The sequence below is a fragment of the Podospora bellae-mahoneyi genome (genome assembly GCF_035222275.1).
Source record: "Podospora bellae-mahoneyi strain CBS 112042 chromosome 1 map unlocalized CBS112042p_1, whole genome shotgun sequence".
Taxonomy (NCBI): domain Eukaryota; kingdom Fungi; phylum Ascomycota; class Sordariomycetes; order Sordariales; family Podosporaceae; genus Podospora; species Podospora bellae-mahoneyi.
In genome coordinates, this window is record NW_026946359.1 from 6,460,201 (window position 1) to 6,487,674 (window position 27,474).

A 27,474-nucleotide genomic window follows, 5' to 3' on the forward strand; every position below is an offset into this window, starting at 1 on the left:
ATTCCGGGTTAGGGTTGTTTGCAGTGTTGTCAACTGCTTTACCAACACTGCTCTATTAAGGAGTCCTATCTCCTGCCGTTCCACATCATATGCTTTTGAATTCTCCTCCAGTATGCATTGATGTATAGCCAAAATAGGCCCTGAAGCTACCATCGGTAATGTAGTAAGCGCAGATCTAGACTAGGATGAGAGACCACCCCCAGACCAAACTTCGACTATGTACAACTACTTCTCGCTATGCGCCTTGATTGGTGTTTCTCTAAGCTGGTTTAGCTTATGGTACACAGGTGGCTCGCACATTTATTTCTCCTTCTCGTTCTCATTCTCAGAGACCTTCTCCCATTCATCCTCAGTGCTGACGCCGCTTTTAAGTCCCTGGCTAGATCCTGGCTCCTCCACTGGTACCCTCAGCTTCAACTCGCCCTGGTTTTCTGCTGGCTCGACAACGGTGCTGACCGCCGCTGCTTCCGGTGTTGGCTTCTTCCCTTTGCCTAAGCTCGCCGTTGACTTCGATGCCTCCACCTCGGTCTCGCTGTCGTCGGAGGATGTTGGGATCTGAGCCGCCTTGGCCTTTCGCGCCTTCTCTTCCTCCTGTATTTGATGAATGATCAACTCGCCCGCGAACCAATTGATAGACATCCACAGGCCGGCACAGATACCCGAGAGGATAATAAAGTGAATACTGTATGTGGCAAGCAACATGGCGGCCAACACCACCTGCAGGGCGGCGAAGGTGACATTCGTGGCTACAAGGAGCGTTGGCGTCGGTCCTGGGGTGAAGATGGACTCCCAAAGGTTCTGGAAAAACGAAGCCATGATTATGGGTTCGGATTTGTCGACTGGAGTTGGAAAGGTATGATGTTGAGGTCTTGATGTTTTGCGCAGGGACCGGCTAGCGTGGTGGTCTACAGGCGGGGTTTCGATGTCGTCGCAAATACTGGCAGTTGTTACGGAAGACTGAGTACAGGATTGTCAGCAATCAAGCAGTGGGTAAAGTGACATTTAATAATGAGACGGCCTGCCGAAGCCCAGCCCCGAAAGAGTGTCCAAAACCTGGCAGCAGCAGCCTGGCAATCGTCGCATGCCACGGTGGCAGGAACGGGCAAAAGAGGCCACATACATACAGTGATCTCGAAGAGATGAACAGCTGATCTGTCACTTCGGGTCCCAAGACAGCGCGTCGAGTCGCGGGGCGATGCAGAATGTGGTTGTGGTTGGGCAGAGATGACGAACCGCGACGACGCCGTTCAAGGGACAGAAAACTGAAAGCCGTAGTCCACAGCCGTGCCAAGCGTCCACACTCACTGGAGCAACGGTTTTCCACAAGCACGGAGAAAGAGCGGGGACAAACAGGAACAACACAACCAAGAGGCAAAGAAAGGGCATCAAAGACCCGGAGGACTGAGCAATTAATACTGGGCGCAGATGTCCATAAACTGGAAACGCCGTTGTCGAGCGCTGTGCTGCTCTACAGCGGCAATAAATCAAAAGGTGACGGCGGGATTGCGCATGCAAGGAGGGGTCCTCTGGCGTCAGCGATGGCTTCCATCTATGGACTTCCACCTTCCGCATCGGCATCAACCGGCGAGGGCTGCATCTGAAAATAGCCTTCTCCCGTCGAACAATTCCTCTCTGGCTTGGGTCACACTCTGAATCCAACATCGGGAACGCGAAAGCTGATCAGGCAGAGCAAACCACTGACCTCAGCACGAGGGGCATGCGGACATGGTGGGGTTGAGTTCAAGTGACAAGCCGAGCCAAGACGGACCAGGCCAACGCCAGAGAACATGTGCCGACCAGGATGTGTAAGAGCGCCAAGACGTGTATTCGTGGTGTATGCTGTGCACAGTACAGCGTAGAGAGCCCCGAGGTGAAGAGGGCCACAGAGACTGAAAGCATCCGCCGTAGGGTTCGGTGTACAGATTTGGTCTTCTACAGGAATGTCACAAATTCCATTATCAGCTGTCCAGTCACCCATTCCTAGCCATTCGAGATCGAGAACCGCTCTAGTCGAAATCTGGGGTTGGAAGCGCTATTCCCAATTTGGCCTTGTTTGCCGTCTGGACCAGCTTGGCTTGGCCGCTGCTCCGCTCGTGCCCGTTGCCCTGTGCGCTCAGGAGCGGGCGGATCTCTCCACACAGGGCTGCAACACCACCCCAGCCGCCCACGACAAACACTGTATTGATACGTTCGCGTCGAGAACGGGCCCTTTGACGCGTCTCCTGCCATCGTTTGAATCATCAGTCCATCATCGTCGTTCCTCCTGAGTTGTTGCTTTAAGTAATAGGCGCCATCAGCAGCATCAAAACTTGTATTAGTGCACCGGGCCATTCAAGCTTCCCGAAACTCAATCACACACGGCGCATAGAAAGCCAGGCCCCAGCCAGTCCCATCGACAACGCGAGCCACCGATTCGCTCGTCGAGATATATTTGCGTTTCCGTTCAATCAACTTCTCAACTTCGGGGTGCTGCCGGGGCATCTCCAAACGAGAGGATACCAGCAGGGGTATCCTGCCGGGCGATGAGAGTTGCTCGCTTGGCCTGAAGGAGGCTCCGTCAGCCATGGACACCCCAATCGAAGCACCCAGCGGAACACCTCAAGGAAACTCTACTCAAGTTGTTACCGACTATATTAGAGAGAAGGACCAAGAGCGCAATGTTACCCCCAGACAGGGTAGACCCCTCACCTTGCTCGAACTTCCAGTCGATATTTTGCAGCTGATCGTTAAGGAGGTATCTTTGTTCCTATCAAGCCTTCATGCGAGTGCCGTACTGACATGGTGCCCTCCAGATTACTCATACAAACGATCTGACTGCACTTGCCTTGACGAACTCGGCTCTACACGGGCTTGCTACACCTCTGATATACTCACGGTTCGATATTGTTTGGCCAGATGGACACATCACGGCAACAGAATCCAAAAGCGTGGACGCCTTGACCTACGGGCTCAAGACGCTGTGTCTCGGAAGCGCTTTTGCTCGCACCATGCGCAGAGCATTTCCACGAAATACGCGTCAACTTGCTAAGTTCAAGGGTAACGAGTATGCACAATACATCAAGAAGTTCTCGCTGGGCAACGGGCCGGCCGACTGGGTTGCTGAGTACATGATCAGTAAAGAGAGTGGAACAATGCTTGGGACCATGGTGGCACTCGCGATCGCCAAAATGAAAAACCTCGAGACGTTCATATGGGACATGCCCACCGGTGTGCTGTCCGACATCTTCATGGCGCTGGCATCCTTGGCTGAGCAGCCCGACAGAGACTGTAAGCTCAGCAGGGTCTGGGTCCGCTGGCATGACAACTCGGAGCAGTCCGGCAACTCTGCTTCTCAGAACGGAAATTCAGTGGCGGGTACAACTGCACTTGTTCCCCAAGGGAGCCATGTCACAACTGTGGGAATAATGCTTCCAGAAAACGCCGCCCACCCTTCACCTCGGCCTCCAGTCTCTTACGCGAATTACCACTGCGAATACCCAACTTTTAGCGTCTTGCCTCCACTCACGAGCTTGACCGTGCTGGACATTGATGAAGTGGGCTACCTGGACGAGATGGCCATACTTATAGAGCGCTCCAAGGATACGCTTCAAGAACTCCGTGTGGGTATCTCAGCAAATGCGGTACACAAGGACTTTGCTCAGGCTTGGGATGGGCCTGGCTTACGACAAGTGGACCACAAAGCCCAGTTTCCAGGAGGCAGCACAATTGGCGAGAGGCGTCTAGGGGGCGTTATCGGTGTCCTGGTTGGGAAGATCTATGACATCAGGCAACACCGCTCTTTAAGAGGCAAGATGAAGCTCGTAGCCGTTGCTGGTTCTGCCACAGAGAACAACGCTTCGCCAACCACACCAGTCTCGACAGCCTCCTCACAGTCACCATTAACTGGGAACTCCTCACCCAGTAGCGCTTCCGGCCCATCGCAGACTCAGCAGTCCGAAGACGATACTGCTGCGGACAAAGGACAGCCGAATGCCTCGGACAAGAAGAAAGATTGGTTGAAAGGTGGCAGGGGTAGTAATCCGACAGCTGGCCCTAAGAAGGTTCTGGACGGCAAACTCAAACTACAGACCCTTGAGCTCGAGCGAGTGACACTATCACTGCATGTCTGTAGGCAGGCGTTAGATTGGACGGTGTTGACAAATCTGACGCTCCTCGACTGTGCCCAGCACGAGAACCTATGGAAGATGCTACGCAAGAATTTTCAGCCGACATCTGTCAACAACGGAATCAGCCTTTCTCCCAACGGGTCCAGGATGGCAGCATCAAACGCACCCTTGCAGTACCATCTCGCCCTCAAGTCAATTCATACAGACATTACTACCTTGGCTCTGGTCAACTTCATCAGAGAGACCCTTGCGCCTAACACCCTTGAAGTCTTGTTCTTGCAAGATCGCAGACGAGATTCCAGCCCCCCAGTTCCGCTGGCTGAAGTCTTCAAAGGTTGTCTGAGAAGACATCCACAAAGCCTGCGGAAACTCCTGCTGGATAGCTCTGCCAAACCCCCTGCCAACCCCAATGTTGCTAATAACGACAACACCAGGTGGAGAAGTTGGGCTCTAAGTACGGAGGTTGTACAGTACCTCACCAGCGGACGCATGGTCAATCTGAGGGAATTGGCCGTGTCGTTGGAATACAAGGACTGGGTAAGCAAATTACTTTGTCTTTCCCTTAAAAGGGACCAAGCTAACAGACTATATAGCACACCTTCCTACAACGCCTCTTCAACCTTCAGCAGCTGCGTTCTCTTAACATTGCTCACGTGGCAGACTACCCAGGCGGGAAACTCGAACCGCGAGAGCTCGCCCATCAGATTGCAGACATTATTACCCTGAGACTCGAAATTCGGCTTTGCTACGTTGGTGTCGGTAGTAAATGCTTTGAAATGCTTGAATCCCGCGAGACAGGTTCATCAAGCGCAGCAGACTCCAGTGGTGGAACAACCACGCCGGATATTTCGGCTCCTCCAGCAATAGCGAATCCCTTTACTGGGCAGATGAACGGCATATTTTCCAATAATGGCTTCAACAACATCAACGCCGGTGCAACGTCAGCCAATGGGGTTGATTTGGGGGATGCGGAGGATACATCGGAAGACGAGAATGACCACCAGTCGGACAACTCGGATGAGCAGTCTGAGAATGGCGAAGACGAAGGGGAGCTCGAGGAGGAAGATGAAGACGACGACAACACTCCTACCACGGCGACTAGCGATCCCGAGGAGACACAAAGTGAGGATGACGGGGATGAGGATGATGACCAGACCACAGGGACTGGGATAGGAGGCACCACGGCTGGGACGAACAGCAATAACGCCAACAACAACAACAACAACAACAACAGCAACAGCAACAACAACAGTGCGGACTTGGTCGATGAGTATGACGACGGCTGGGTCGAGTCAGGGGCTAATTCGGTGAAGCTACGGCTGAGGGAGATCTTGTTCTATGATGACAAGGTTGCTATCTTCAAGGCTAGGCATGGAAAGTTGTAGGAGTCCAGCTGTAGCCAGGAGACTCTGCAGGCAAGTTGGAGGTGGGACACGTTCTTGTAATGACGGCGGGTGATGCGGCGTGACGCGAGACCCTGCGAACCACAGCGTTGTCTTCTAGCTTTACTTTTATTATCTCTATCGGTTTGTGGTTTATGCCAGGAGACTTTTGGTATGGTGGTTGGCAAATGGGCGGGATTCCAACCCAAAGGAAACAAGTGAAGCGACATTGATTTGGCATGGATGCAGTGGGAAAGGGGGGATATCAAGCGGGCTTTCTTTTCTTTGCTTGTTGTAGTCTCTGTTGGTTGCTTTTACTTTTGCTACTTGCGGTGGACTTTTGTCTTGAAGGTCGAGCATTGCTATGCATAGCATTTGCTTTGGTTGAAGAGAAGGCGAGTTCTCGAGCGCATGGTTTTCTTCATTGTTTCTTTACGTTGTTGGACCCTTTTCGTTCATTCCTTTGTGCTTCTTGCTGCTGTTGTGATAGGGCTTGTTGGAGGTAGTTTGAAACAAGGTAGTCGGGATCTCTGAAGACGGAAGAAGCAGAGGAAACGCAAGTTTTATTATGAGCACACGCACATCCAGAATTTTCGAGCACTTTTATTTCCATGATGGTCTTCCGATGCGATGAAACTGGGTGATGATATCTGCCGCTCTGGGTACCTATCGAATCAGATCAGGCCGTACTATGCGTCAAAGCTCACCGCAAGGAACAGGAACAAGAAGCTACCTATTGAGCAGCGGTCATCAAATGTTGACGAAACGCCATTGCAGATGCCACCACGATGCTATATCCATGCACGTGCGCTGTTTTGTGGCCGTAAGCGGTTTGCACAAGGTCCAACATTCCGGTGACAGGCGTGTGTGATGCGGTTGGGATCGGTAAGTTGTGGAAGATGAATTTCCAGTGCACCATCTTCCGGTCGCTTCCGCCAGTCTTATATTCCTCCATGTTCTCATCCAGTTGCTTGGGCCAAATGCTGCGCATCCTTGCCCTTTGCAGTTATCAATCTGATCGCATTCAGGATCAGGGTCCATCTGATGCAGGAACCTTACAAAAAGCTGGGACGACACCAATGCGCTGTGCAGTGGCATTTGTATCGGTCCCTCCTATCCAACCAGAGTGAGCATGACATAATGAAAGCAGTTTGACAGGTACAACCATTCTGCGACCAAGACCTTGACAAGGCCTCTGCAGCCATATCGTATCACTGCGCAGGTTGTCAGACTGGAGATTGCAGTGTGCCCAGTGACACCTGGTTTGGCTATCAACCTCACCAAACACTCTCCCAGCATTGATGCCAAGCAAATGTCGGGCGTCAGTGTGGAATGCTGCGAAGAGGCTTCCCGTGAGACATTGGCCGCCCTCGGCGGACTCTGAGCGTTATGAGACATTTGTCAGATAAACCGGTGGGTTGGGGTTGTCAGATTAGTTGTCTTCGTCTTCCACTTCCTCAAGCGTCACCCCATGAGGAACCTTGCTTGGGGCAGATTGCTGGGTGTCAGGCGCCCGAAGGTAGCCTTCCCGTTCCAATTGATCAGCTTCTTCAGGCTCGAGGAGGCCGCCTTGTCCCTTGCCCTTTTCAATCTTCATACGCACATGTGTGGGAACAAATGCGCTGACCGCCTCCTTCCGCAAGTCTCTCACCACCGGCTTGGCCTCGTACACTATCTTGGACTCCACAACTGGTGCTGGCGTGGCAGAATTTTCTGACTGAGCCCTTTCTGTCACTGGCTCCTGGTTTGCGTTTCTTTTGGCCCGACGCTTGGCGTACCATTCGTCCATGATCTCTTTGGGGATAGGCGGCGGTGTGTCTCGCGGCATAGGTATTCTTCTCACGTCCTCGGGAACATCACTGTCGTCACTCGACTCGTCCTCGTCTCTTCTCCGCTTCCCAAGTACTCCGTCGTTTCTCTGGCCTGACTTTGACGGACCCCCACGACCAAACTGGGGCGCTCGGTCTCCGAGAGCTTCACGAGCTTTCTTGACTGCCTTCAAGTCCTTCTCCAACGCCTCGAGTGACTGCTCTTCGAGAGCGGTAAGCTTCCCGCCGCCTTCTTTTATAGCCTTAAGATCGTTGATTTGCTGTTCTATTCTGGCCGGATTCCTCTGGGCGAGCTTCTCGTTTCTTCTCGCTTGCTGCTCTGCTTTGCCTGTGGACGCGCAGCATGTTAGTCATCGGCCTCAGCACAGTCATTGGGAAGAGAAAACGCACCTTTCTTGACAGCCTTGGCCTTGTCAGCCTTGTGCTGGGCCTGTACTGGGTTGTACTTCTTTTCTTTTGCCATGCTGCAAGTCCGCTGCTGAACTCAGGGGCCCGCGTGTTCTCGATATTGTCCCGGTTGCCCCTTGTGGACGCGCCGATGTAGTGATAGCTGAGTTTATAACCTCGTTCCTTTTCAACAGCTGCTTCGGTGATCGATATGTGAGATTGCGAAGGGATGGTGCGCGAGAGTGGCTGGCTGAAGATTCTCCAATCCAACTTGCAGTGACGCGACCTAGCAGCTGGACTGAGCAGTGCCAAGACATGAAAGCACAGACCACACCCCGCCATCTGGCCGGCCGGTTGGAGCACTCGCAGGAGCCGTTACCCCTCCAACAAGTGTTGACGCAGCCCCTCTGGCGCAAGCTGCCCAATCAGAGCGGGAGAGAACGAGTTGGGTCGTCATGATTTCAGCTTGTCTCCATCTGCGCGCGACTGCTTGGTCTCCTGCGTGGAGGCACACCAGAGACGCTTGACATCATCTTCCGGTCTTCTCCTGAGCTTTGTTTTGTACCGGCATCCCATCTCTTAACCCCTACTGCTGGAACAGACAACGGACAGGCCGCAGGGTAGTCGACAGACATCAGCATATCTTACTATCAGGCTATTTATCGACCTGCAGAGACAAGGTCAAGCCATCACATCTCCACACATCGCTTCGGCGCACCCCTGACACGGCCATGGCGAGCTTCATGGCCAATCTATTCCCCGGTGGGAAACAGGACAATCGCCCCTCCACACCGATCAAAACCAACTTCACAACCCCAGTCAGCACTCCACAGGGCAGCCCCAGCAAGCGAACAGTACCTCCCGGCGCCCATGATCTTCCTACCGCCGCCTTTGATGGTCTGAAGCTCGCAGCACCGCCCGGCATGGGCATCCTCGACAGTCCCGTCAAGCTGGGTCGCCCACAAAGCGTTGCGGCCCCATTATCTCCTGGCAAGAGCAACGTGCAGCATTTCGAGGAGGGGCCATCGGCCGTTGAGCATAGTCTTGTCCACAAGAACGCCACGCAGGGTGGCAGTCCCCTGAGAAGCCACATGCAAGAAAACACACCACCCGTCTCGTTGCGCGACCCTTTCCAAGAGCCGACATATCAGCCAAGTCATGCCGCCCTCTCTCGTCAAGAGCTCTACCAGCCACGAGAGCGAGAGAGACCGCAAGGGACTGTCAAGAAGTTCAACACGACACGGGGTCTCACCGCCGAGGAGCGAGAGATCTTGTCAAAGCCAAACGTTAAGCGCTTGGTCAATGTCACTCAGTTGTGTAAGTCTAGTTTCAGCACTCATGATGAGCATCCCTGCTGATACATACGACGGATAGACTTCCTCGATTACTACTTTGATCTCCTGACCTATGTCGGTCAAAGACAGAACCGCCTCAATGCATTCAAGGCGGAATATCCCGAGCCGCCCGAGACCGACCCAGAGACGTACAAGCAAATGTGGTCAAAGTACGCCGGTCGAGAACGCGCCAATCTCCGCAAGAGGCGAGTCCGGTTGAGGCAAGGTGATTTCCAGATTCTCACCCAAGTTGGCCAGGGCGGTTACGGTCAAGTCTTCCTCGCGCAAAAGAAGGATACCAAGGAGGTGTGCGCGCTCAAGGTGATGAGCAAAAAGCTGCTGTTCAAGCTCGACGAGATTAGACATGTCTTGACGGAGAGAGACATTCTGACAACGGCCAAGAGCGAGTGGCTGGTCCGCCTGCTGTACTCGTTCCAGGATGACAAGAATATCTATCTTGCCATGGAATACGTACCAGGCGGTGACTTCCGGACGCTTCTCAACAACACTGGGGTGTTGTCCAACAGGCATGCACGGTTCTACATCGCGGAAATGTTCTGCTCGGTTGATGCCTTGCACCAGCTGGGCTACATTCATCGCGATCTCAAGCCGGAAAACTTCCTGGTCGACTCCACCGGCCATGTGAAGCTCACTGATTTTGGCCTGGCGGCCGGTTTCCTCGCACCCGCTAAGATCGAGTCGATGAGGATCCGGCTGGAGAAGGCGTCCGAGACGTCGGTTCCGTTCGGTAAGCCAATGGACCAGCGTACGGTGGCAGAGCGTCGGGAGGGATATCGGTCCATGAGGGACAAGGATGTGAACTACGCCAAGTCGATTGTCGGCTCGCCCGATTACATGGCTCCCGAGGTGCTCAGGGGAGAGGAGTATGACTTTACGGTTGATTACTGGAGTTTGGGGTGCATGTTGTTTGAAGCGTTGACGGGGTTCCCCCCGTTTGCCGGCAGCAACGCGGATGAGACGTGGAGGAATCTGAAGCACTGGCGGGAGGTGCTGAAGAGGCCGGTGTGGGAAGATCCGAGCTACTTTTTGAGCAACCGGACATGGAACTTTATCACAACGTGAGTACCACCCACCATAAAGGCAACATTGTCGGCGATCAGAAAACTGACACAGTTCGAAGTTGCATCAACTCCCGATCCAAGCGCTTCTCCAATATCAAGGATATCCAGAACCACCCCTACTTTGCCGAAGTGGACTGGGAAATACTCAGAGAGACCAAGGCGCCGTTCGTCCCCGAGCTCGACTCCGAGACGGACGCCGGCTACTTTGACGACTTTTCCAACGAGGCAGATATGGCCAAGTACAAGGAAGTGCACGACAAGCAGCAGGCACTTGAGGGCATGGCCGACAGGGATGATGAGATGAGCAAGAGCTTGTTTGTCGGGTTTACCTTCCGGCACCGCAAGCCGGCGAATGAGGATGGCAGCAGCCCAAGAAAGAAGATTCCGTTTGAGGAGGACGCGGCCCCTTCTTTTGGCACCATGCTGTAGGCTCAGCAGAGGAGGTCCAAGGGGGCGCATTTGCAGTCCTCACCTGGGAAGCCGAGGGACTGGATGAAGGAGCTGAGGGGGGCACAGGAAGAGGTGGAGAGGAGAAGGAGGGAGTTTAAGTTGATGTGAAGGAGGGTCTGTTCAATCATGTTTGTGCTTGTATTTGGTTACCTTACTAGCCTTGAGTACTTGGTTTAGTGTTTGCATTGCTTTGCGAGAGCCGCGGCGTCGTTGATGCGTTTTCACAGGGAAGGGGATAGATGGCGGGAAGGCAAGGCAAGAAAGGCAAGCAGGATAATTGTGTTAGTTTACCGTAGTATGAACTTGTGCTTTTGTAGAACAACAGGCTGTGGGTATGTCAGCAACGCAAGGGAAATTGGTTGTCAAGTGATCATCTTTGCGGATAGTATGCTGCCGCCTCAGGCTGCGGGGTCTGGAATGCTGTGTTGCAGACGCGTAATTCGAGACATTGGAGATGGCAGACAAGTGACAAGTAACAGCATTACACCACATTGTCGTCGTCAGCCTGGATGTAAGCGGTTGGCCAATCCAACAGCGGGATCTAATCTTGAGATGTGATCTCCACTCTGGGCCCAGTCTGATGGAATCGATAACTTGCTATGATCCCTGAGGGCGATCATGTTTGTCACGATGGCTTGGCATTTGTAACAGATTCAGGGCACCCTCACAGCCCTAAAGATGGGGATTTTGGGTATGAAAAGGGAAAAACAGATATCCACCAAAGACGTCATTGGATGGAAAGAGCCAGGGGGGGAAGGTAAATAAAGAATCAAGTGACCACGCTTCAAGGTGGTGGGTGGAAGTTGAGATGGAACTTGCCGGCCGGGGTGTTTGGGACTGATTCTGCCCCCGACAACGCTCTTGGATTTGGCATCTGGCATGCGCAGCCGCCACATGCGAGCTCTGTCTAGCATGTCGTCCATCACAGACAGACGTGCTGCTGCTTACATGTAGCTACACGGCAGGCAATGGCAGGTAGCAAGACCGACGCCCAATCGCTTCTGACCTTTGGCTTTGCTCCCCGAAAACAGGACGAATGTATTCCCCACCCCAGCCCTGCCGCCTTACCTCTCGGTCCCGAGAGTGATGTTCAGGATTTCTTTCAAGGATCTGGAGCTGAATAGATGAGATGGTATTCGAGCAGGAAAGGCTCAACACACTCGGTGTTTTTCGGCCCGGTCCCGCTGATGTGTTGCGTGGCCGTCTTGGCGGTACGAGATCGGGGCATTCTTCTGGTAGAGCCGCAAGCAGGGCAACATTCCCATGGGGTTGCTATTTTCAACCACAGGTATCTAGATAATGTAGGTGCCGTACACGGCAAAGAAAAGGTATGGACTACCAAATGGACGCGCGGCATATCAGTCCCAGCGGCGTCTCTAGTCTCGAACACGGCAGTTGGACGATGTTGTTGCTCAACAGGAACCCAACAGCCAGATGCCTGACGACAATCCGAGCTTTTTTTCTTTCATTCTTGCTCTGATCATGCCAACTCAACTTGGCTCGGTCGAGGAGCTAGCGACCTCGGGGCTAAAGCCAGACCTGCAGCGTCTGTCATAGCTCGGCGCCCATAGCCTTCCGTTGTCGTCTTAACGTTGGGCAGACCGAAAGATTGGACTGCTTGGACTCAGCACTAGTTGGTCCGCTTGAAGAGCCCGCACCTCCACCTCTGTCGTCTGCCGTACCGCCCGGATGAGATATGTTATTTGTTGTTTTCTCGTTGTATCAGGCTCGCTGAGGTACTTGTCGATCAGTATAACGTAGGGGGTTATATAAACCCCCCTCCCACCATCCCTTGTTTTCCTGTCTTGTGTTGTCTCATTCCAACCTCTTCACTTCTCTCCCCCACCTCCCACCTCACCTTGTTATCCTCCTCTCCTCCTTCAACCTCATCGTCAACGCTACTGCTCTTTTATTGTCCCTTCCTTGACCATCAAAATGAGACCCTCAACCGTGACGGCCTTCCTTGCCCCGGCGGCCGCCAACGCCCAGTGGTACGGCGGTGCCCCCGAGTGCGCTGTAAGCCTCCCCTTCCAATTCTCCATCAACAATACCTCCAACTAACCTCCCCCCCCCCCAAAAAAAAAGCAATCCTGCATGTCCTCCCTCTGGGACGCAGACTCCACCTGGCCAGCACCAACCTCCTACTGCGCCGAGCCAACCCAGGCCGCCCCATTGATCTCCTGCATCTCCTCCGCCTGCTCCGCCTCCCCCACGGCGGTAACCTCCTACTCCTCCCTCTCCGCCTCCCTCTGCGCCCAGTGGGCCTCCTGCTCCGCCGCTGGCTCCACCGGCGTCCTGACCGTCTCCGCTCCCGCCTTCACCGGCGCCTGGGGTTCCGGCCGCGGCTCCAACGCCTGGGGCGGGGACGGGGAGTGGACAAAGACCTGGGCTGGTGGTGTCTACACCGTTACCGGGTGCGAATGGAACGGCAACCCTTGGGCTGGCGGCCCGGGCGGCTGGGGACCCGGAGGCGAGGCGGGTGGTAGCCCTTGGGGTCCTTGGGGTAAGGGGTGGAAGTGGAGCACCGAGACTCAGACGGTGACGAGAGTGTTCACGGGGGTTGATAATGGAGTCACCAGCTTCAGCACCTCCATTGGGTTGGCGACGGTGGCGTTGGCGGTGAGCGGGGACAGCACCACCACGAGCTTTTTGGCGCAGGCGACCGGGAATGCCGCCGCGGAGGGGAGTAAGGTTGATAGCGGGGTCAGGATCATGGGTGCGGTTTTGGGTGGCGTGGTTGCCGTGGCTGGGTTGCTTTGAAAAGAAGATGACCTGTTTGCTGTGTTATCTTTCTTCTTGTGAAGATGCTCTATTTCTTGGGTTAACATTGTTATGGGTGAGTGAACGAAGAGGGGTTGGACGGTGGTTTCTGCTTGGAGAATTCGGCGGTTTCTTGTGTCGGTTGGTGATTGGGAAGGATGTGGCTGTTGACTTCTTTCGAGGATATACTTGGTGGTCACTTTCCTCGTGTGTGGGTGATATCTTTTTTGGGAGGCAAGATGCAGACAATTTCAGAGTACCATTTTGACAAGCTCTCAGTTACTGGAGAATCGGTTTTGGATGTGACTTGATCCTAGACGTCTGTAGTCAGCAAAGAGGCGTAGCTGACCTGCGATGTTATACTTAGCCGTCCCAAACCCCAAAGGCTCTTATCAGGGGACGATATTCGATTTAGTCACTGGACTAAGGAGGGGATCTCAAGCAGGTTATGGCAAGCAGATAATGAAGCCATTAATATTTGTAACAGATACTGATATACTGCCCTACGGGCTTGTTTTCTCAGAAATCGATACCGACAAGCCCGTCTTCGACTGGTCCCTTCGAGGTCTTCACCCATCGCCACACCAGAAGCTGTGTACTAGATCCGTTCGGTAGATCGTTCAGTGTTGTATAGGCCGTTCAGGGATCGCTTTGCTCCGTGGTGACCAGTATCAAGCCCTGGAAACTCGTGATAAACATAAAGGCAATTTTGGGGTGTTGAGATAGTCATCAGCTCAGCCATTTTCAAGCTTTCCCAGGACCATGCCTCCAATGGTGCCCCTAGAGTCAACCGCCGAGTCGAATAAGCCTCCATCTTCTCGCAGATACCCTTCCCAGGCCCGCAGCTCGTCGAGGCGAAAGAGAAGCAAAAAGTCAACACCACGGGAGCGTAGAGCAGCCATTCAGCAGGGCAGGCCGAACTTATACCAGCCCAACGTGTTGGTCACCCCCTCCCAGCGTTGTAACCTTGTTACCACGTGGCATAGAAAGAAAAGATAGCGCCCCTTTTCCCGGGCCGTGAAGATGGAAGACGCGCCGTTGTATATGCAGTGTTCCATCCGAGACAGCAAGAAACGGGCGGCGCATGTGACACATGCCGCAACTCACCAAACTTGTTTGATACTCGTTTCCAAAGGCCCCGGGGCTGAGGAAAACTCGATGATGTGCGATAGCGCAATCCGCTTCGTCACCAAGGACCATCCCGACCGATAGCATCTGATAATGGCTGCCGGCTACCGTCTTGGCTTGGGAAGCCAACTTGGCAAAGCCGTTGAGCTTCTAGCTTGCCGAACAGTCTCGCTAGAGATTCAGTTCACCGAGTCCATGGAACCATCCTGACCAACATAATGTCTGGTCTGATTCGGGTCCAGCAGCCAGAGATGCAAATCTTAGGACCCTGCCGGGCCCATGCCTACGGCAGCACATATGGCACGGAGGGATGCCGGCATGATGTGCAGTGATTCTGTAGGTGTGGGCGAATAGCCGCGACAAGGTTAGCTAGCCATGTGAGCAGAAGCAACAGACTGGATGGTACCTGAACAGCAGGTGTGATTCGCAGTGCCTCAGCTTGGAACGCCGGCTATCTCTGGGCTTACCAAAGGCGCCTAGATACCTGACAGTTAGGGCTGGTGCTCATGTTTGACGAGGATTGCGAATGGTCGCTCGCCAGATCTACAGACTCTCAGTGGACGGTCGGTGTGGTTTCCTATCACACACAGATAAGACGCGTGGAAGATCATCGGAAGGTCAGCAGAGCTTGCGGGCTATAAAGAAGACGAAAGCCTCCCACTTCCAATGCCCGTAATCACCCAGGTATTCAGCCCGAGAAACGGACGACCCTTGAGCTGCCAGCGAACCGGAGGCAGAGGACAATATGTCAATGACCATCATGATCGACACTTCCTGTGATGAATGGCAATTCCCACCCTTCCAGAGGCAGAGAACGAAGGCCAACATGACACCCACACCACTCCATCCAACAACCGGCTTCTGGATTCTGACGTTTTGAACTTCTACAGCCTCGCCCTTCGCATGAATCAACCCCCACGTCGATTCCGCGCTCGGGCGCAAGGTTGCGGGGTGAGACTCCATCCCCCGAAGCCCCCACGGGTTCACAGGGAGCTCATTGGCCACGCCTCCACGTTCGGTCATCAGCCTACGTCGTTCTTTAACCACCAGACCGCGTTCAATGGATTTAATCCCGCACGAGACACCAGTGTGTGATCGGAAGCGAAGGGGGTTGGGCGGCTGGACCATCCAACCGAAAGTCTCAATATTGGAAATGTTCCAATGCACCTAAAAGGCATTGGGCACATCGGTTGAGGAGCCCAGTTCCACCCGGCAATACAGAGGACGAGGGGGAAGATGGCTTGCCCGAGGGTTTCGGGTGGTCGGAAGCTCAGTTTCTCGGTAGTAACCTCAAACAGGAAAGGACAGCAAGATTCTTGGCAACGACGGCGACAAGACAAGCTCCTTGGTGAGGGGCACGGTCTTTGGACGTTTGAGAGCACATATCCACCACCGCCCAGCTTTCACATGCCATTGATGGTGCTGGGTGGTACTGTAGGTGTGCAAAGTCATCAGCACCCACTACCGTCATCTCGCATCTGTCGTTTGTTTGACCGCAAAGCGGCTGTATGTAGCTCTTCAAGCTTGGCAAGGAAGAAGCGAGATCGGCCAACGACCACGACAGGTTGATTGGGTCGCATGTCTTCTCTGATGTCTGCCCTCTTTGGTACGAGGCCGGTTCCGGGGAGTGAGGGCTGGGTCACTTCTCTGGATGATGGAGGCGGCTGGAGACGACGACACCACCAATGTCACCACCACACCTCATACCAGGTCTGTGATTCGAGCTTCCGTAGGCATTGCCTTGTAGGACCGTTTTCGTCGTTTCTTGGTGGTGGATTTCTGCGTGTTCGACAACATGGGTGGCTACAAAATGAGAGATTTGTGCCGGTTGATGGTGCGGCAGCGTCTGTGGCTGCTGGTCGGAAGACCGTCGTTGTTTTGCCGCGAGCAACTGCTGAACCCGGCCTCGTCGGAACGCATTTCTGGGCGCTCTGGGCAGCCCCAACGGCTGCCCTTGGTGATGCTGTTAGCGTACGTGGGCGAAGGCGTTCCGGTGCACGGAGGGGGTATTGGAGATCCACAGATCGGAAAATAAAGGAACAGGAAGAAGGCTAAACACCACGTTTGTTTTCTGTTGTGGCGGTCAGGGGAGGGGCTCTGCCCAGAGAGCTTGTCCCAAGCCCGGTTGCAGTCGGGTATCGTAGCGCCTCTCTTGTGTGTCTCCGTTGATCAGAGTCTCCAGCGGACTCTATTATCTCCAGCGGACTCCATTGTCTCCAGCGGACTCCATTGTCTCCAGCGCCCCAATGCTTCGAAGCATCTGCGTGACGTGCAGGACAGGTGGGCTTTGTGTGTGGAGATTCGGTCTGAATCTCCGCCGCCGGTGTGGACAGTTGTCAGGACACGTTGTTTTGGTTGACGATGATGATGACATGAGGTTGATGGCGATAGGCACAACGACAGATTTTGTTGCCGTCTGGGTCTGTCTGTGGTGGGTGGTGTCGCCGAAAACGCAGATGGAAGACGGGCCGCCAATGCTGGGTGGGATATCGCTTTCAGCAAGCAACCCTTGGCCACTGCTCCGGGGCTAGCCTCAGAGCCCTCCATGCTCCAGAAGCTTGGACCGCATTGGGCATTGTGTCCGTCTGTCGTCATTGCAAGTGCGTCCTCGTCGATAGATTGGATCGGCAGATTGATGATGCGCTGTTCGAAGGTGGTGTTTGTAGGAGTATGGGGGTGTGAAATACTAGGTAGGTGGTTCATGCAGAAGGGTTACAAAAGTCGAGGCTTGGCTACCTATGAGTTTGTAGTCTTCAAACATGAACAAGACAGACAACATGATCAGCACGGTTTACCGGGCATGATAATGGTTTCCATTCTTACTCTGACATCCGCTGACATCCACTGACATCCACTGACATCCCCTGACATCCAAGGTCTTACACGGAGCCGTTGACAGCAAAGGACGACAGAAGGAAGCTGACGATGGCTTGTCGTCTGTTCCCGCCCGGTAGCTGTGGGGGTACCACCATGACGGGAATCCTGGAGGGCGCTTGGGCCCTCTAGACCCCTGTCAGGTACTCGGTACTTGCCCTCTGAATCCATTTCTGATCCTCGCTGTAACCATGTTGGGAACCGTTCCCCATCACTTTCATTTCCTTCCTTTTGCCTTCTCACTATTACGATATTGTGTTTGCAATACAAACCTGCTGGGTATGCCCTCCTTTCTCAGTCTACAAAGCCCATGCTCACCGCAACAGTGTAGACAGCATACCTAGAAGCCCTTCGCTGATGGAAGAGCCCCCAAACACTGCCACGATGGCCAGCGAGAAACCATGCCCTTCTCCCACCTCCATCACCCCACGCAGGTCGAGACCCCTCACGCAGACGAGCAGTCTCACCACCAAAGCCACGCGTCTGGAAATGCCACACCCATTTCTACCCATCCTGTCCCGCGTTGCGGAGAGCGGAGTGGGTGGGTGGTGTCCAGGATAATCCGAACTGGGAATCATGACACCTGCACATGACAGGACGCTGGAATGGGGCTCTCCGCTTCAGAGGCTGCCCATCACAGCACGACGACACGCTCGGCGGCAAAGTTCAAAACTCATGCCACCCATCAGTGTGGGACGACATGGACATCGCCCGTCTCACAGAGCCGAGCAGACCGATCGGCTTCACAAGATTATCGGCTGCGTTCAAGCCGTACAGTGCACGAGCAGTGACATATTCTTTGTCCGACTTCAAACCTCTTACATGGCATCTGTCTCTGTCACCATGGCTCTGTCTCGAAGCCCCCCCGCCATGGGCTATTGCTGGGCCGTCCTGGTACACTACCCGGGGCATCCATGCGGTGCGGCGTTGGCCAATAACCGGCATTTTGTCCCAATAGGCCGTCTCCTATGCCCTGAGGAGAAGCTCCCCTTCCAGCCTTGGTGTGTTTGGCTCTCCTCACCCACGCTGTCATAGGCTCAGGTGAAGGTTTAGCAGGCCGACTGCGTGCCGAGAAACACACACCAGCCCACTTGGGTGCGTTCCGCCAAGAGGAGTGGGGTTGCACTGCGGCCCATGAAGTACCAGCGACTTCGGTCCGTTACTTGCAATCCCACCAGACTAGTTCTGCGGCCACCAGTGTGGCTTCCGAGAAGACCCTCTCCGACCCTGTTGACATCGACTGGTTTTGTTCCGTGTTTCCTTTCTCCAAAGTTGCGGTTTCCCTGATTACGGCGGATCCCAAAAGTCAATACCCCCGTGGAGATAATATCACTATGATATGCGTCTGCGCAATCTGTTTCTCTTGAGCATGGACAGGCAGGGATCAAAACTCGCACTATTCTGAATATCTTGGCATCCACCATGTCGGCCATGTCAGACATGTCATAGACTGACCGAAAGGTGACCGTAGGGACTCGGCCTTTTCTTCCTCTTATGGCCCCATATTATCCGCCCGCAAAAGGGTTCCCTGGCGAAGTGTGCGAGATCCCGCAGCTTCGAGACAAACAGAGAGCGGAGACCCTGACCCCGTAGAGTGCAGACCTGGCTTTGTCTCCTGTCGACCTGTTCAGGACCACTTCTATCCACCTGTCAACTCTGCACCTTGCAGTCCTCGGAGACTCGGCATGTTTGCGGGTTCTAGCAGTCTGAGAAGGAATAAGCTTAAAAGATGTCTTGCCTTGCCACTCCGTTTTACGGAAATGTGAACACGGAGGCACAATCCACAGTCCTGCAACGGCGAGACACCTCAGCAGGTAGGATTTGCCGTTGTATGCAGAACTTGGCTTCCTAGGGGTTTGACTAGTGTGAGAATTAGCATGCTTGTCTGAGGAGCGAGAGGCCGGCGATCCATCTAGCGGTCCCACAGCGAGATGGCAGAATAAGATGACCCCCGTCCCAACCGGGCTCCCGATTCTTGCACAGCGCGACGTGGGCGGGCGGCGCGGTGGATGGATACCCAGCTGCTTGCAGTGGCCTGCTCCCTATGAACAGGCAGTCCACGCCGGCACCTATGGGCATGTCGACGGACCGGGGAGGGTGGCTTGCACACGATCTCTCCACCTCCATGCTCCATTCCCACTCTCCTCTCCAGCTGCTGCTGCTGCTCCTCCTCCTCCTCCTCCTTCGTTTCCGTATAGTCCCGTCTCTCTGTGTGTTATTGCTGTGCTTGCGGTGGCCAGCATCCACCCATCCCCAACCCGGGACCTCGTCGAGACAATTCATATGATCTTTTTGTACTCAGGCGCGCCCTGTCACTCTGTCCCATCTTTCTCTCCTCTCGCACCACTCCGGCGGGGGCCATTCATCAACACCACAACACCTGAAGGAAAAGCCGCCGAGGACCCTGCCGACTGCCAGGCCAAGTGCAGCAGCTCCCCCCTTCCTTGCTTCACCATCCTCCCACGGTCTTGCGCACCCCTCCCTCCTCCTTCTCCTCGTCGGTTTCTTCCTGAGCACAGGCCTGTACCTCTACATACGGAGCAAGTGTCACACGGAGCAAGTCATATTGTTATTTTTCTGCTTCTTTGGGTGCCCTCTTCGCAGAACTTTTTGTCGAAGAGAAAAGCCACTCGGACGGTTTTGTTCTCTTCAAGCTCCGAAGCTTGTTGCCGCAATCTCGCATTTCGTCGACGCAGCGCAGTCCAGCGGGAGCAGCTGCTATAGCACTGGGCCGCTGCCCAGAATCCACCCCACACCACCACCCCCCCGCCTGCACACAAAGGCCTGTGCGGTTAGGTGGCTCTCCAAACGTGGGGAACCAGCCAGAGCCAAAACGGCAGACTTGCGATCTTCTTTGCGCCAGGTTCCTTCATCCGGACCACACCTCACCACATAGCGTCGAGAAGGTCTCATCCATTGTACCACGCAATGGCTGCGAGCACGGCGACGCCGTTCTCTACCATGAGCCCTCTTTCTTCCATGAATCCCACATCCACAGAGCACGACTGGCGCTTCCCCCGCAGACCTCAGGACGCTGCCCACAACCAAAGATCCAAAGCTGATCGAGTCACCGCAAATGCACACCCAGGCCAGCCGACCACCGGCCAGAGGATAACCACCGCCGCAACTTCCTCCGCCCGTCCAAGGTATCCTGCCCTGCCCTTTGACGCTCCTGCTCCATACAATGGCCCTTACCAGGGATTGCTTCAAGCTGCCGTCTTCCCCCCTTTTGAGCGCACCAGCCCCAATGTCGTCCAGGGCTTTGATGAGATGCAGAGGGAAGACCCCTTGGCTACACAGATCTGGAAGCTGTTCGCGAGGACGAAGCAGCTCCTCCCCAACCGGGACAGGCTGGAAAACTTAACATGGAGGGCGATGCATATCAAACTGCAAAAGGCCAAGCAGGCCGAGGAAGCCAAGTAAGTTTTCGACTTTCCCACATGGCATTCTGGGAATACGCCATTGTTGGTGAGCTCCGCTGACTCTCCGGACCCCCTCAAGACGGGAGCGGTCGCGTGCTGCGGCACTCAATGCGCCCAGCGGAATCGCCCAGCAGTTGCGCCAGTCATCGGATCATGACGCCATGAACTTGGACGAGTACATCAACCATGAACTTGTAGGGACCCCATCTGGCATGGCACTTACCCCCGGATCGGAGAGCGCCAGGCAAGCCGATGAACGCTCCAGCTACGCCACGGCCTCTGCAATCCCCATCAAGCCGCGCAGGGACGCAGCACAGCCCATGATTCCGCAATCTGTTCCTGTGGCCGCACATCAGCGCGTGCCAGAGGAGTTCGGCTATCTCCCCCGGCAAGTTAGGAAAACGAGCATCGATGAGACAAGCAGAAGTGTAAGTCTACGGGCCGACCCCTCCCGCGTATCAACTTGTGATTGTGTCAAGGCATCCGCGTTGAGGATCAGGTGATCTGACCTTGTCAATGTGTCTCTAGAACCGGAAACGACCTGCCAACTTCTCTCCGCACGTCTCGGCCATGAACAGTGGCTTTGGAACCGGCGGACTGGACGCTGATCAATACTCACTCGATAACAACAATTCGCAACAAAACACCATGGCACAAGCGAACAATCAGCCAGGTGTTCCATTTCCCCTGGACACCTTCCAGCTCGACAACGATCCTATTATCACCTCTGCTGGTCCTTTCCAGCCCAACTTTACCTTCTCGCCATCGACTTCGCCTATGGTTGCTCATGATCACTTCTCTGTTTACAACGGCAACACGATGCAACCAAGCTCGCTTGCTGGCGCAGACTTTTACTCGCCCCCTGGCTCTGCATATCAATCTGCAGTCTCCACCCCTCACCCACTGGGCGAGGGCGGCGAGGGGTTTTACTTTGCTTCCATGGATATGCGCCAGCGCCAGCAGCCATACCGGACGGGCCCGTCCGGTATGAACAACACCCTCAGCCAGCATTTCAGTTATCCGAACAGCGGCAACATGATGTTCGCCACGACGACCTCGAGCGCCGACCCCACCTCTGCTTTCACTGCGCCGAGTAGCTTTGGTCACATCGATCCGTCAACGGTGTTCGGACAGGATCATGCTGCTCGCTCCCCCGGCGTTGGCTTGGGCCAGGATCCGCCCATGTTTTTTGGGGGCGCCGAGTCGGATGATGAGGAGGGCGGAGTGTTTGCTGACAGAAACCTGTCGATGACCATAGAAGACAGCTTCGAAAGCTCAAGCTCGTCGTTGGCGTGGGATCCCACATTGCCCGGTAACTTTAGCACGCAAGCTGCGAGATATCCCGCCGGGCCGCCCCGTAAACATGTCGCGATCGGGGGCACGACGACCGAGTTTGTCGATGCGAATGGGGATTACGGTCTGGCTAGATCTCACTCTCAGTCGTTCCGCACGACCAATGGACGCCAAATCAAGATGCCCCGGACGGCATCGACACCAGGATTGGCCAACATGGCTCATTCCTTCGGACAATCGAACCCCAACTCGCCGCCGGGTGATGCCATGTTCACTGCTGGCCTCTCATCCGTAGCAGCCAGCCGGCCTTCTTCACCTCCGCCGGGTTCAATGCACGGCTCTACCACGAACCTCCAGGGCGCCGGTGGCAACCAAGGGGACAGCAGTGCTCCCACCATGTGCACGAACTGCGCTACAACCACAACACCTCTCTGGCGCCGGAACCCCGAGGGCCAGCCTCTTTGCAACGCCTGCGGCCTGTTCTTGAAGCTTCATGGAGTAGTCCGTCCGCTCAGCTTGAAGACTGACGTGATCAAGAAACGCAACCGTGGATCAGGGCCCAGTTTGCCAGTCAGCGGAACCAGCACTCGATCTAAGAAGAATGCCGCTTCCAGCTCTTCTAGCAACCTGTCGGGCGCGACCGGCCGGAAGAACTCCACTCTTTCCATCACTTCCAATGCCAACCATCCGCCCACACAAGTGAGCACACCTCCGGCTGCCCAACACCGATCGAACAGCGTTCATGATGGCGAAAGTCCCGCGAGCGGCCCCGCCTCGGGGGGCAACACGGCTGGGAGCACCCCTACTAGCTATCATGGTAGCGCTGGCTCTACCAGCGGCGTGATTGGTGGCAAGGGTGTTATTCCGATTGCCGCAGCACCACCCAAGAACATGCCTGGTCCTGGCGCTGCATCCTTGACCAGAGCCGCGACTCTTGGTTCGAAACGCCAACGTCGCCACAGCAGATCTGCTGCCGACCAGCCTTCGAGCAGCATGGACATTGATAGCCCCGAGAATTCGACAGGTTCGAACGAAGCCGCCCGATCAGTTGGATCTAGCAGCGGCTACTCCTCAGCCCATGCCACCAACAGTATGAGCTTTACCAACGGTAGCAGTTTCGGCGTGTCTCAACGCCCTCCCGGCGGATCGGGCTCCAGAGGCGCGCCCGGCAACCAGTCCTCGACCATGTTGAGCGGTATCGTTACAGGCGGCCAGCCCCAAGAGTGGGAGTGGTTGACTATGAGTCTCTAAAAAGCCGTGCGTTTCTTCAGGCGCAGGGAGTTCTTACTTGGGCATTGGAACCCTTCTCAGTCTCCGATCAACCTCGAGCCTTGGTAATTGGTTATTGGCCAGCCTCCGAGTTCGGGCTGAATCGGATTTTTGAGCTTTGGTACGAGGCAGACTCTACAGGACTATCGGAATCAATATCAAAGCATGGATTTATAACCATGCTTTGTCTTTCTTTTGTTCACGTTTTTCGTGGCTTCTTTTTGGGGTATTTCTTTTTGTATATGGCTTTTCTCTGATACCACGATGATTTTGACCTGGTGCTGGGCAGACAACGGGGATGGCGTGGTCAATGACGCTGGCGCGTTCGCTACGAAACAGCCTCGATGATGGTAAAGCGTCGCAACGCTCTTTAATTTCGGGAGCAAGGCGATTGGTGTGGTGGGAGTCCCTGGGTTACACTGAATAGATCGATCAGGCGTTGCAGAGACGGGTGAGGAGAGAGGGGCGAAGTTGACTGCGGGAAGAAGGCTAGCCGTGATGTTATGTTTTTGTAGCATGGCTTCATCCGGCCCGCGTTTTCTGGTCTTTTTGGGTACTTTGTCTTTCTGATGGTGGGCTTCAGCGGTTCTTATTACACTCGATCAGGTGCCCATGGGACTGTTTCCTTTGCAGCGAAATCTACAACTGGCTGGCATATGTTAGATTTTGGTGGACGCTTTCCTTCTTTTGTCTCCCGGTGTGGTAATGGGCATCAACGTGGGCCTCTTTGCTGATGATGGGCGAAGTGGGCAGCGGGATTCTTTTTCATCATCTTTTTCCTTTCCTACAGATTCTTGTTAGACAATACGGGATACCCTAGTTCGAGATGAGATGGGCGGGATGGGGCGCGCGCGAGAGAGAGAAGAGACAATTTTTTGCTGGAATCCTTCGTTTTCTTCTCAGGGTAGGAAGAAGGTTGCACGCCCAGACACACACGAGATGGATGTATGGGAGGCCACAACAATGACGATGATGGATCACAGCGGGTCAGAATAGCAGGAGAGGGCATGATGATGAATTTCTTTGCGTTGTCCACGCAGGCTTAGGTTTCTTTGCCGACCTTTTTGAAGGGAAGATTGGCAATGAAAGGGATACCTAATTTCCGACTAGCAGGGAGAGGAAAGCGTGTTGTAGCAAAGCATAGCAACAGGTATGGCAAATGGTATGATATATACATATATATATATATATATATATATATATGCATACAATTGGCACACGTGAATACAAAATGTCTTGGCCAGTGTGTGATGCCCGATGTGACTGGGAAATGCCATCACCCGAAACGAGCTACTCGTTTGACACTTAACTTGAAATATCATTATTATTCAGACACCTATCTCACACCTTACCCTCCCTTTGGCCTCACCCGTCACCTTCTCACATGTTCCCCATAATATTTCCCAACCCCTTCGCCAGCTTCCTCCCCCACCCCGGAGCGTACCCCATCTCCACCACCCCCCTAGCAAACCTCGAGCTCCTTTCTTGGTCGTTCACAGGATACCTCATCGCAGGCGGGATACTCGTCCTCACCCCCCCAAACCACCACCAAGCCCCAAACCGATCCTCACACACCGACTTGACATTGCACAACCCCCTCAACCCTTCCTCCCCGGCAAACCTCCCGTACCCACTGCCCGCCACCCCGCCAAAAGGTAGCTGCACCGCGTACGTAGCCCCAAAGTCGTTGACCGCGATCATTCCCGCCTTGATCTTCTTCACAATCACCGGTATTCTCGGGTCCGTCTCCCCTCCAAAAACAGAACTTCCCAGCCCGAAATCGGGAGCGTTGGCTACCGAGAGGATATCCTCCACCCTGTCGGAGGGCGTCTTCATCACCGTCATCACAGGGGCAAAACACTCCTCGTTGGCGATGGCCATGTCGGGAGTCACGTCGACCAGCAAAGTGGGAGTAAAGTAGTGACCCTTGGGGTGGTCAGGGTGGGTGTACCTCCTCCCGCCGGCCAGCAGTCTCGCCCCCTTGGAGACGGCTTCCGAGATGAGCGATTCGAGGCGGGAGAAGGAGCCGTCCGAGATCATGGCGCCCACGTCCTTGTCTTGGCCTAGGCGGAGGGATTTGACGCGAGGTTCGAGGAGGGAAACAAGTCTGTCGTAGATGCCCGGGGTGGCGATGATGCGCTCGATGCCGATGCAGTTTTGTCCCGCTGCCTGGAAGGAGCCTCGCAGCAGGGTTTCAACCACGCGGGGGACGTCACGGTCGGGCAAGGAATCGAGGATGATGGAGGCGTCCTTCCCTCCGAGTTCAGCCACCACGGGGATGAGGGCCTTCGCGGCAGAGGCGGCGACCTTGTGGCAGACGGGGCGGGAGCCGATGAAGGTTATGTGGGAGATTCCAGGGTGGGAGGTCAGATGGGAGGCGGTTTGGGGCCAGCAGACTACCGTTTGGATCAGGGAGGGGTTGTGCCCGTGTGCGACGAGAGCACCTCGCGCGATCGAGGTGAAGTAACCGGATGACCAGGCGGTTTGCTCAGAGACCTTGACGACGATGCCGTTGCCGGAGAAGAGAGCCGAGATGACGGGGCCGATGAAGTTGTGGAAGGGGTAGTTCCAGCTGACCAAGGCCGCAACAACACCGAGGGGTTCGTGGTAGACCGTGTTGCGCTTGTAGCTCATGAGAAGGTTGGTAGGGCGGCGGGAGGGGCGGAGGGCCTTTTCACCGTGCTTGATGGTCCATTCGAGCTTTTCGGCCGTGACGAGGATCTCGCCGAGCTGGGCGTCGACCATGGATTTACCGCTGTCGAGACAGGCGACGCGGCAGATCTCCTCCTGGTTGTCAAGTACATGTTGAAGCAAGGTTCTAAGAACCGCCCGGCGTTCGCGAAACGAGGTGGTGGCCCATTGCTCCTGGGCGGCCTTTGCTTGCTCAATGGCACGGTCGATAGCGTTCGAGGAGGAAGGGTTGGCGAAGCCGAGGAACTGGCCTGTAGCCGGCGCATAGCATTGAACAGCGGTAGATCCAGAGACCTGTTGAGTACAAGCAATTAGTCTCCTGGTATATTCTAATATGATGCAGCGACCGCCTGCGCACCTTGATAGCTGGCTCCTCGAGAATCTCGGCGTTCTCCGGAACCTTCGGCGACGGGACTCGATAGAGGATGGGCTTGTCGTTCTCCCGAACAGCCATATACCAAACAGCAAACAAAGCAATCCCAGACCAGACAATCGACCATGCGGACTCGGAGATAGCAAGAGACCTGAAAGTAGTTAGCAACCAATCTTTGCGCCATCATCAATCCTCGCTGCCTACGTTTTCTCCTGTATCGCCAGGCGCAGCTGGATGAGCAAGCTCCTGGGAGCCTCCATCAGTGTCTCCGCCATTGCTGCTGATTTTTCAACTGCAATTGACCTATTCACGACACTGCCTGGACGCTTTGGTGGTGCCGCGACTGGTTTTGTTGGGAGAGGAAGCTGTGGGCACAGCTTCGGCGTGGGACGCGATGCTTGGTTGTTCCCTTCCTCACACCACTTTCTTGCGGGTCGTGCCATCTTGGCAGGGGCCGGGCTTGGCGATGGCCCCCTGACAACCAACATCAGATTCTCCAGTTGCTCATAGTCACAAGTGGCAAGACATACAGAATATTCGATAGAGAGGAAGCTCTCACTAACATTGATAATAAGGGATGTATGCAAAATTGACTCTCCGACTAACTCTATACAGCGCAGTTGAATTGTTGTATGTGTGGGTGTGTGTGTGTTTGTTTGTGTCGTTTTTGAGCCCACCCTGCCCCCTTCTTCCCCAAACACAAGTACTACCACCACCACCACCACCACCACCCCCAGCAAGTTCAAACTCCAAAAAATTGCAAATGCACCATCCAAACGCCGGCTTCATTAATCTCAGAAAGCAGTAAACAACAGAAACGACCTGTGTCTCGCCAAAAAAGGAGAGTATTCTGTCTTGACCACCCACCACCACCAGCACTGCCACCACCCAAAGGCCAAGTCTTCTCTGAGTTACAACCTCCCAAAACAACCTTCCTCCCAATCAGCCCCTTCCTCTCTTTTCCATCCCCACCCTCACCATCTGCAAGCTCTAAACGGCGCGATGGGTGCGCCACACAGCTCTACGTGGCAAAAACACCCGGGATATCAAGAACAAAAAAGGAATAAGAGAAAAATTCAAAGACACCACAGAGG

General features: G+C 54.7%; 7 protein-coding genes across 7 annotated transcripts; 4 read left to right on the forward strand and 3 right to left on the reverse strand.

The window, feature by feature from the left end:
• Positions 1-13: 13 nt before the first annotated feature.
• PKR1 (SMK killer toxin resistance protein) lies at positions 14-1,386 on the reverse strand (the record flags this gene model as incomplete). The annotated part of the gene is made up of 2 exons (XM_062875199.1): positions 14-957; positions 1,306-1,386. 2 exons carry the CDS (start codon positions 1,384-1,386, stop codon positions 301-303), a joined length of 738 nt encoding a protein of 245 aa, XP_062738441.1. The 3' UTR covers positions 14-300.
• A 304-nt stretch (positions 1,387-1,690) lies between these two features.
• Positions 1,691-5,976, forward strand: QC761_119170 (uncharacterized protein). Its single transcript, XM_062875200.1, has 3 exons — positions 1,691-2,734; positions 2,793-4,643; positions 4,700-5,976. Exons 1-3 carry the CDS (start codon positions 2,564-2,566, stop codon positions 5,489-5,491), a joined length of 2,814 nt encoding a protein of 937 aa, XP_062738442.1. The 5' UTR covers positions 1,691-2,563; the 3' UTR covers positions 5,492-5,976.
• QC761_119180 (uncharacterized protein) lies at positions 5,611-8,242 on the reverse strand. The gene is made up of 2 exons (XM_062875201.1): positions 7,708-8,242; positions 5,611-7,645 (listed from the first exon to the last, which is right to left on the reverse strand). Exons 1-2 carry the CDS (start codon positions 7,778-7,780, stop codon positions 6,921-6,923), a joined length of 798 nt encoding a protein of 265 aa, XP_062738443.1. The 5' UTR covers positions 7,781-8,242; the 3' UTR covers positions 5,611-6,920.
• Positions 6,782-10,914, forward strand: DBF2 (serine/threonine-protein kinase dbf2). Its single transcript, XM_062875202.1, has 3 exons — positions 6,782-9,021; positions 9,079-10,117; positions 10,180-10,914. The coding sequence occupies exons 1-3, from the start codon at positions 8,436-8,438 to the stop codon at positions 10,547-10,549; spliced, it is 1,995 nt and encodes a 664-aa protein (XP_062738444.1). The 5' UTR covers positions 6,782-8,435; the 3' UTR covers positions 10,550-10,914.
• Positions 10,915-11,725: 811 nt separating this feature from the next.
• Positions 11,726-14,009, forward strand: QC761_119200 (uncharacterized protein). The gene is made up of 3 exons (XM_062875203.1): positions 11,726-12,586; positions 12,656-13,406; positions 13,776-14,009. The coding sequence occupies exons 1-2, from the start codon at positions 12,506-12,508 to the stop codon at positions 13,328-13,330; spliced, it is 756 nt and encodes a 251-aa protein (XP_062738445.1). The 5' UTR covers positions 11,726-12,505; the 3' UTR covers positions 13,331-13,406; positions 13,776-14,009.
• Positions 14,010-20,077: 6,068 nt separating this feature from the next.
• Positions 20,078-24,480, forward strand: GAT1 (Sodium- and chloride-dependent GABA transporter 1). The gene is made up of 3 exons (XM_062875204.1): positions 20,078-20,751; positions 20,834-21,182; positions 21,283-24,480. Exons 1-3 carry the CDS (start codon positions 20,261-20,263, stop codon positions 23,296-23,298), a joined length of 2,856 nt encoding a protein of 951 aa, XP_062738446.1. The 5' UTR covers positions 20,078-20,260; the 3' UTR covers positions 23,299-24,480.
• Positions 24,481-24,535: 55 nt separating this feature from the next.
• MSC7 (Meiotic Sister-Chromatid recombination aldehyde dehydrogenase) lies at positions 24,536-26,789 on the reverse strand. The gene is made up of 3 exons (XM_062875205.1): positions 26,585-26,789; positions 26,366-26,531; positions 24,536-26,301 (listed from the first exon to the last, which is right to left on the reverse strand). The coding sequence occupies exons 1-3, from the start codon at positions 26,653-26,655 to the stop codon at positions 24,697-24,699; spliced, it is 1,842 nt and encodes a 613-aa protein (XP_062738447.1). The 5' UTR covers positions 26,656-26,789; the 3' UTR covers positions 24,536-24,696.
• Positions 26,790-27,474: the final 685 nt, after the last annotated feature.

Bases quoted from the DNA above. Each gene is read 5' to 3' on its own strand.
- QC761_119170 (XM_062875200.1), top strand. From the start codon at position 2,564: ATGGACACCCCAATCGAAGCACCCAGCGGAACACCTCAAGGAAACTCT. The intron at 2,735-2,792 runs GTATCTTTGTTC...GGTGCCCTCCAG, and splicing joins TGCAGCTGATCGTTAAGGAG to ATTACTCATACAAACGATCT. The intron at 4,644-4,699 runs GTAAGCAAATTA...CAGACTATATAG, and splicing joins CGTTGGAATACAAGGACTGG to CACACCTTCCTACAACGCCT.
- QC761_119180 (XM_062875201.1), bottom strand. From the start codon at position 7,780: ATGGCAAAAGAAAAGAAGTACAACCCAGTACAGGCCCAGCACAAGGCT. The intron at 7,646-7,707 runs GTGCGTTTTCTC...GCGCGTCCACAG, and splicing joins GGCCAAGGCTGTCAAGAAAG to GCAAAGCAGAGCAGCAAGCG.
- DBF2 (XM_062875202.1), top strand. From the start codon at position 8,436: ATGGCGAGCTTCATGGCCAATCTATTCCCCGGTGGGAAACAGGACAAT. The intron at 9,022-9,078 runs GTAAGTCTAGTT...TACGACGGATAG, and splicing joins GGTCAATGTCACTCAGTTGT to ACTTCCTCGATTACTACTTT. The intron at 10,118-10,179 runs GTGAGTACCACC...CACAGTTCGAAG, and splicing joins ACATGGAACTTTATCACAAC to TTGCATCAACTCCCGATCCA.
- QC761_119200 (XM_062875203.1), top strand. From the start codon at position 12,506: ATGAGACCCTCAACCGTGACGGCCTTCCTTGCCCCGGCGGCCGCCAAC. The intron at 12,587-12,655 runs GTAAGCCTCCCC...CCAAAAAAAAAG, and splicing joins GCGGTGCCCCCGAGTGCGCT to CAATCCTGCATGTCCTCCCT.
- GAT1 (XM_062875204.1), top strand. From the start codon at position 20,261: ATGGCTGCGAGCACGGCGACGCCGTTCTCTACCATGAGCCCTCTTTCT. The intron at 20,752-20,833 runs GTAAGTTTTCGA...GACCCCCTCAAG, and splicing joins AAGCAGGCCGAGGAAGCCAA to ACGGGAGCGGTCGCGTGCTG. The intron at 21,183-21,282 runs GTAAGTCTACGG...ATGTGTCTCTAG, and splicing joins TCGATGAGACAAGCAGAAGT to AACCGGAAACGACCTGCCAA.
- MSC7 (XM_062875205.1), bottom strand. From the start codon at position 26,655: ATGGCGGAGACACTGATGGAGGCTCCCAGGAGCTTGCTCATCCAGCTG. The intron at 26,532-26,584 runs GTAGGCAGCGAG...AACTACTTTCAG, and splicing joins CTGGCGATACAGGAGAAAAC to GTCTCTTGCTATCTCCGAGT. The intron at 26,302-26,365 runs GTGCGCAGGCGG...TGTACTCAACAG, and splicing joins TCGAGGAGCCAGCTATCAAG to GTCTCTGGATCTACCGCTGT.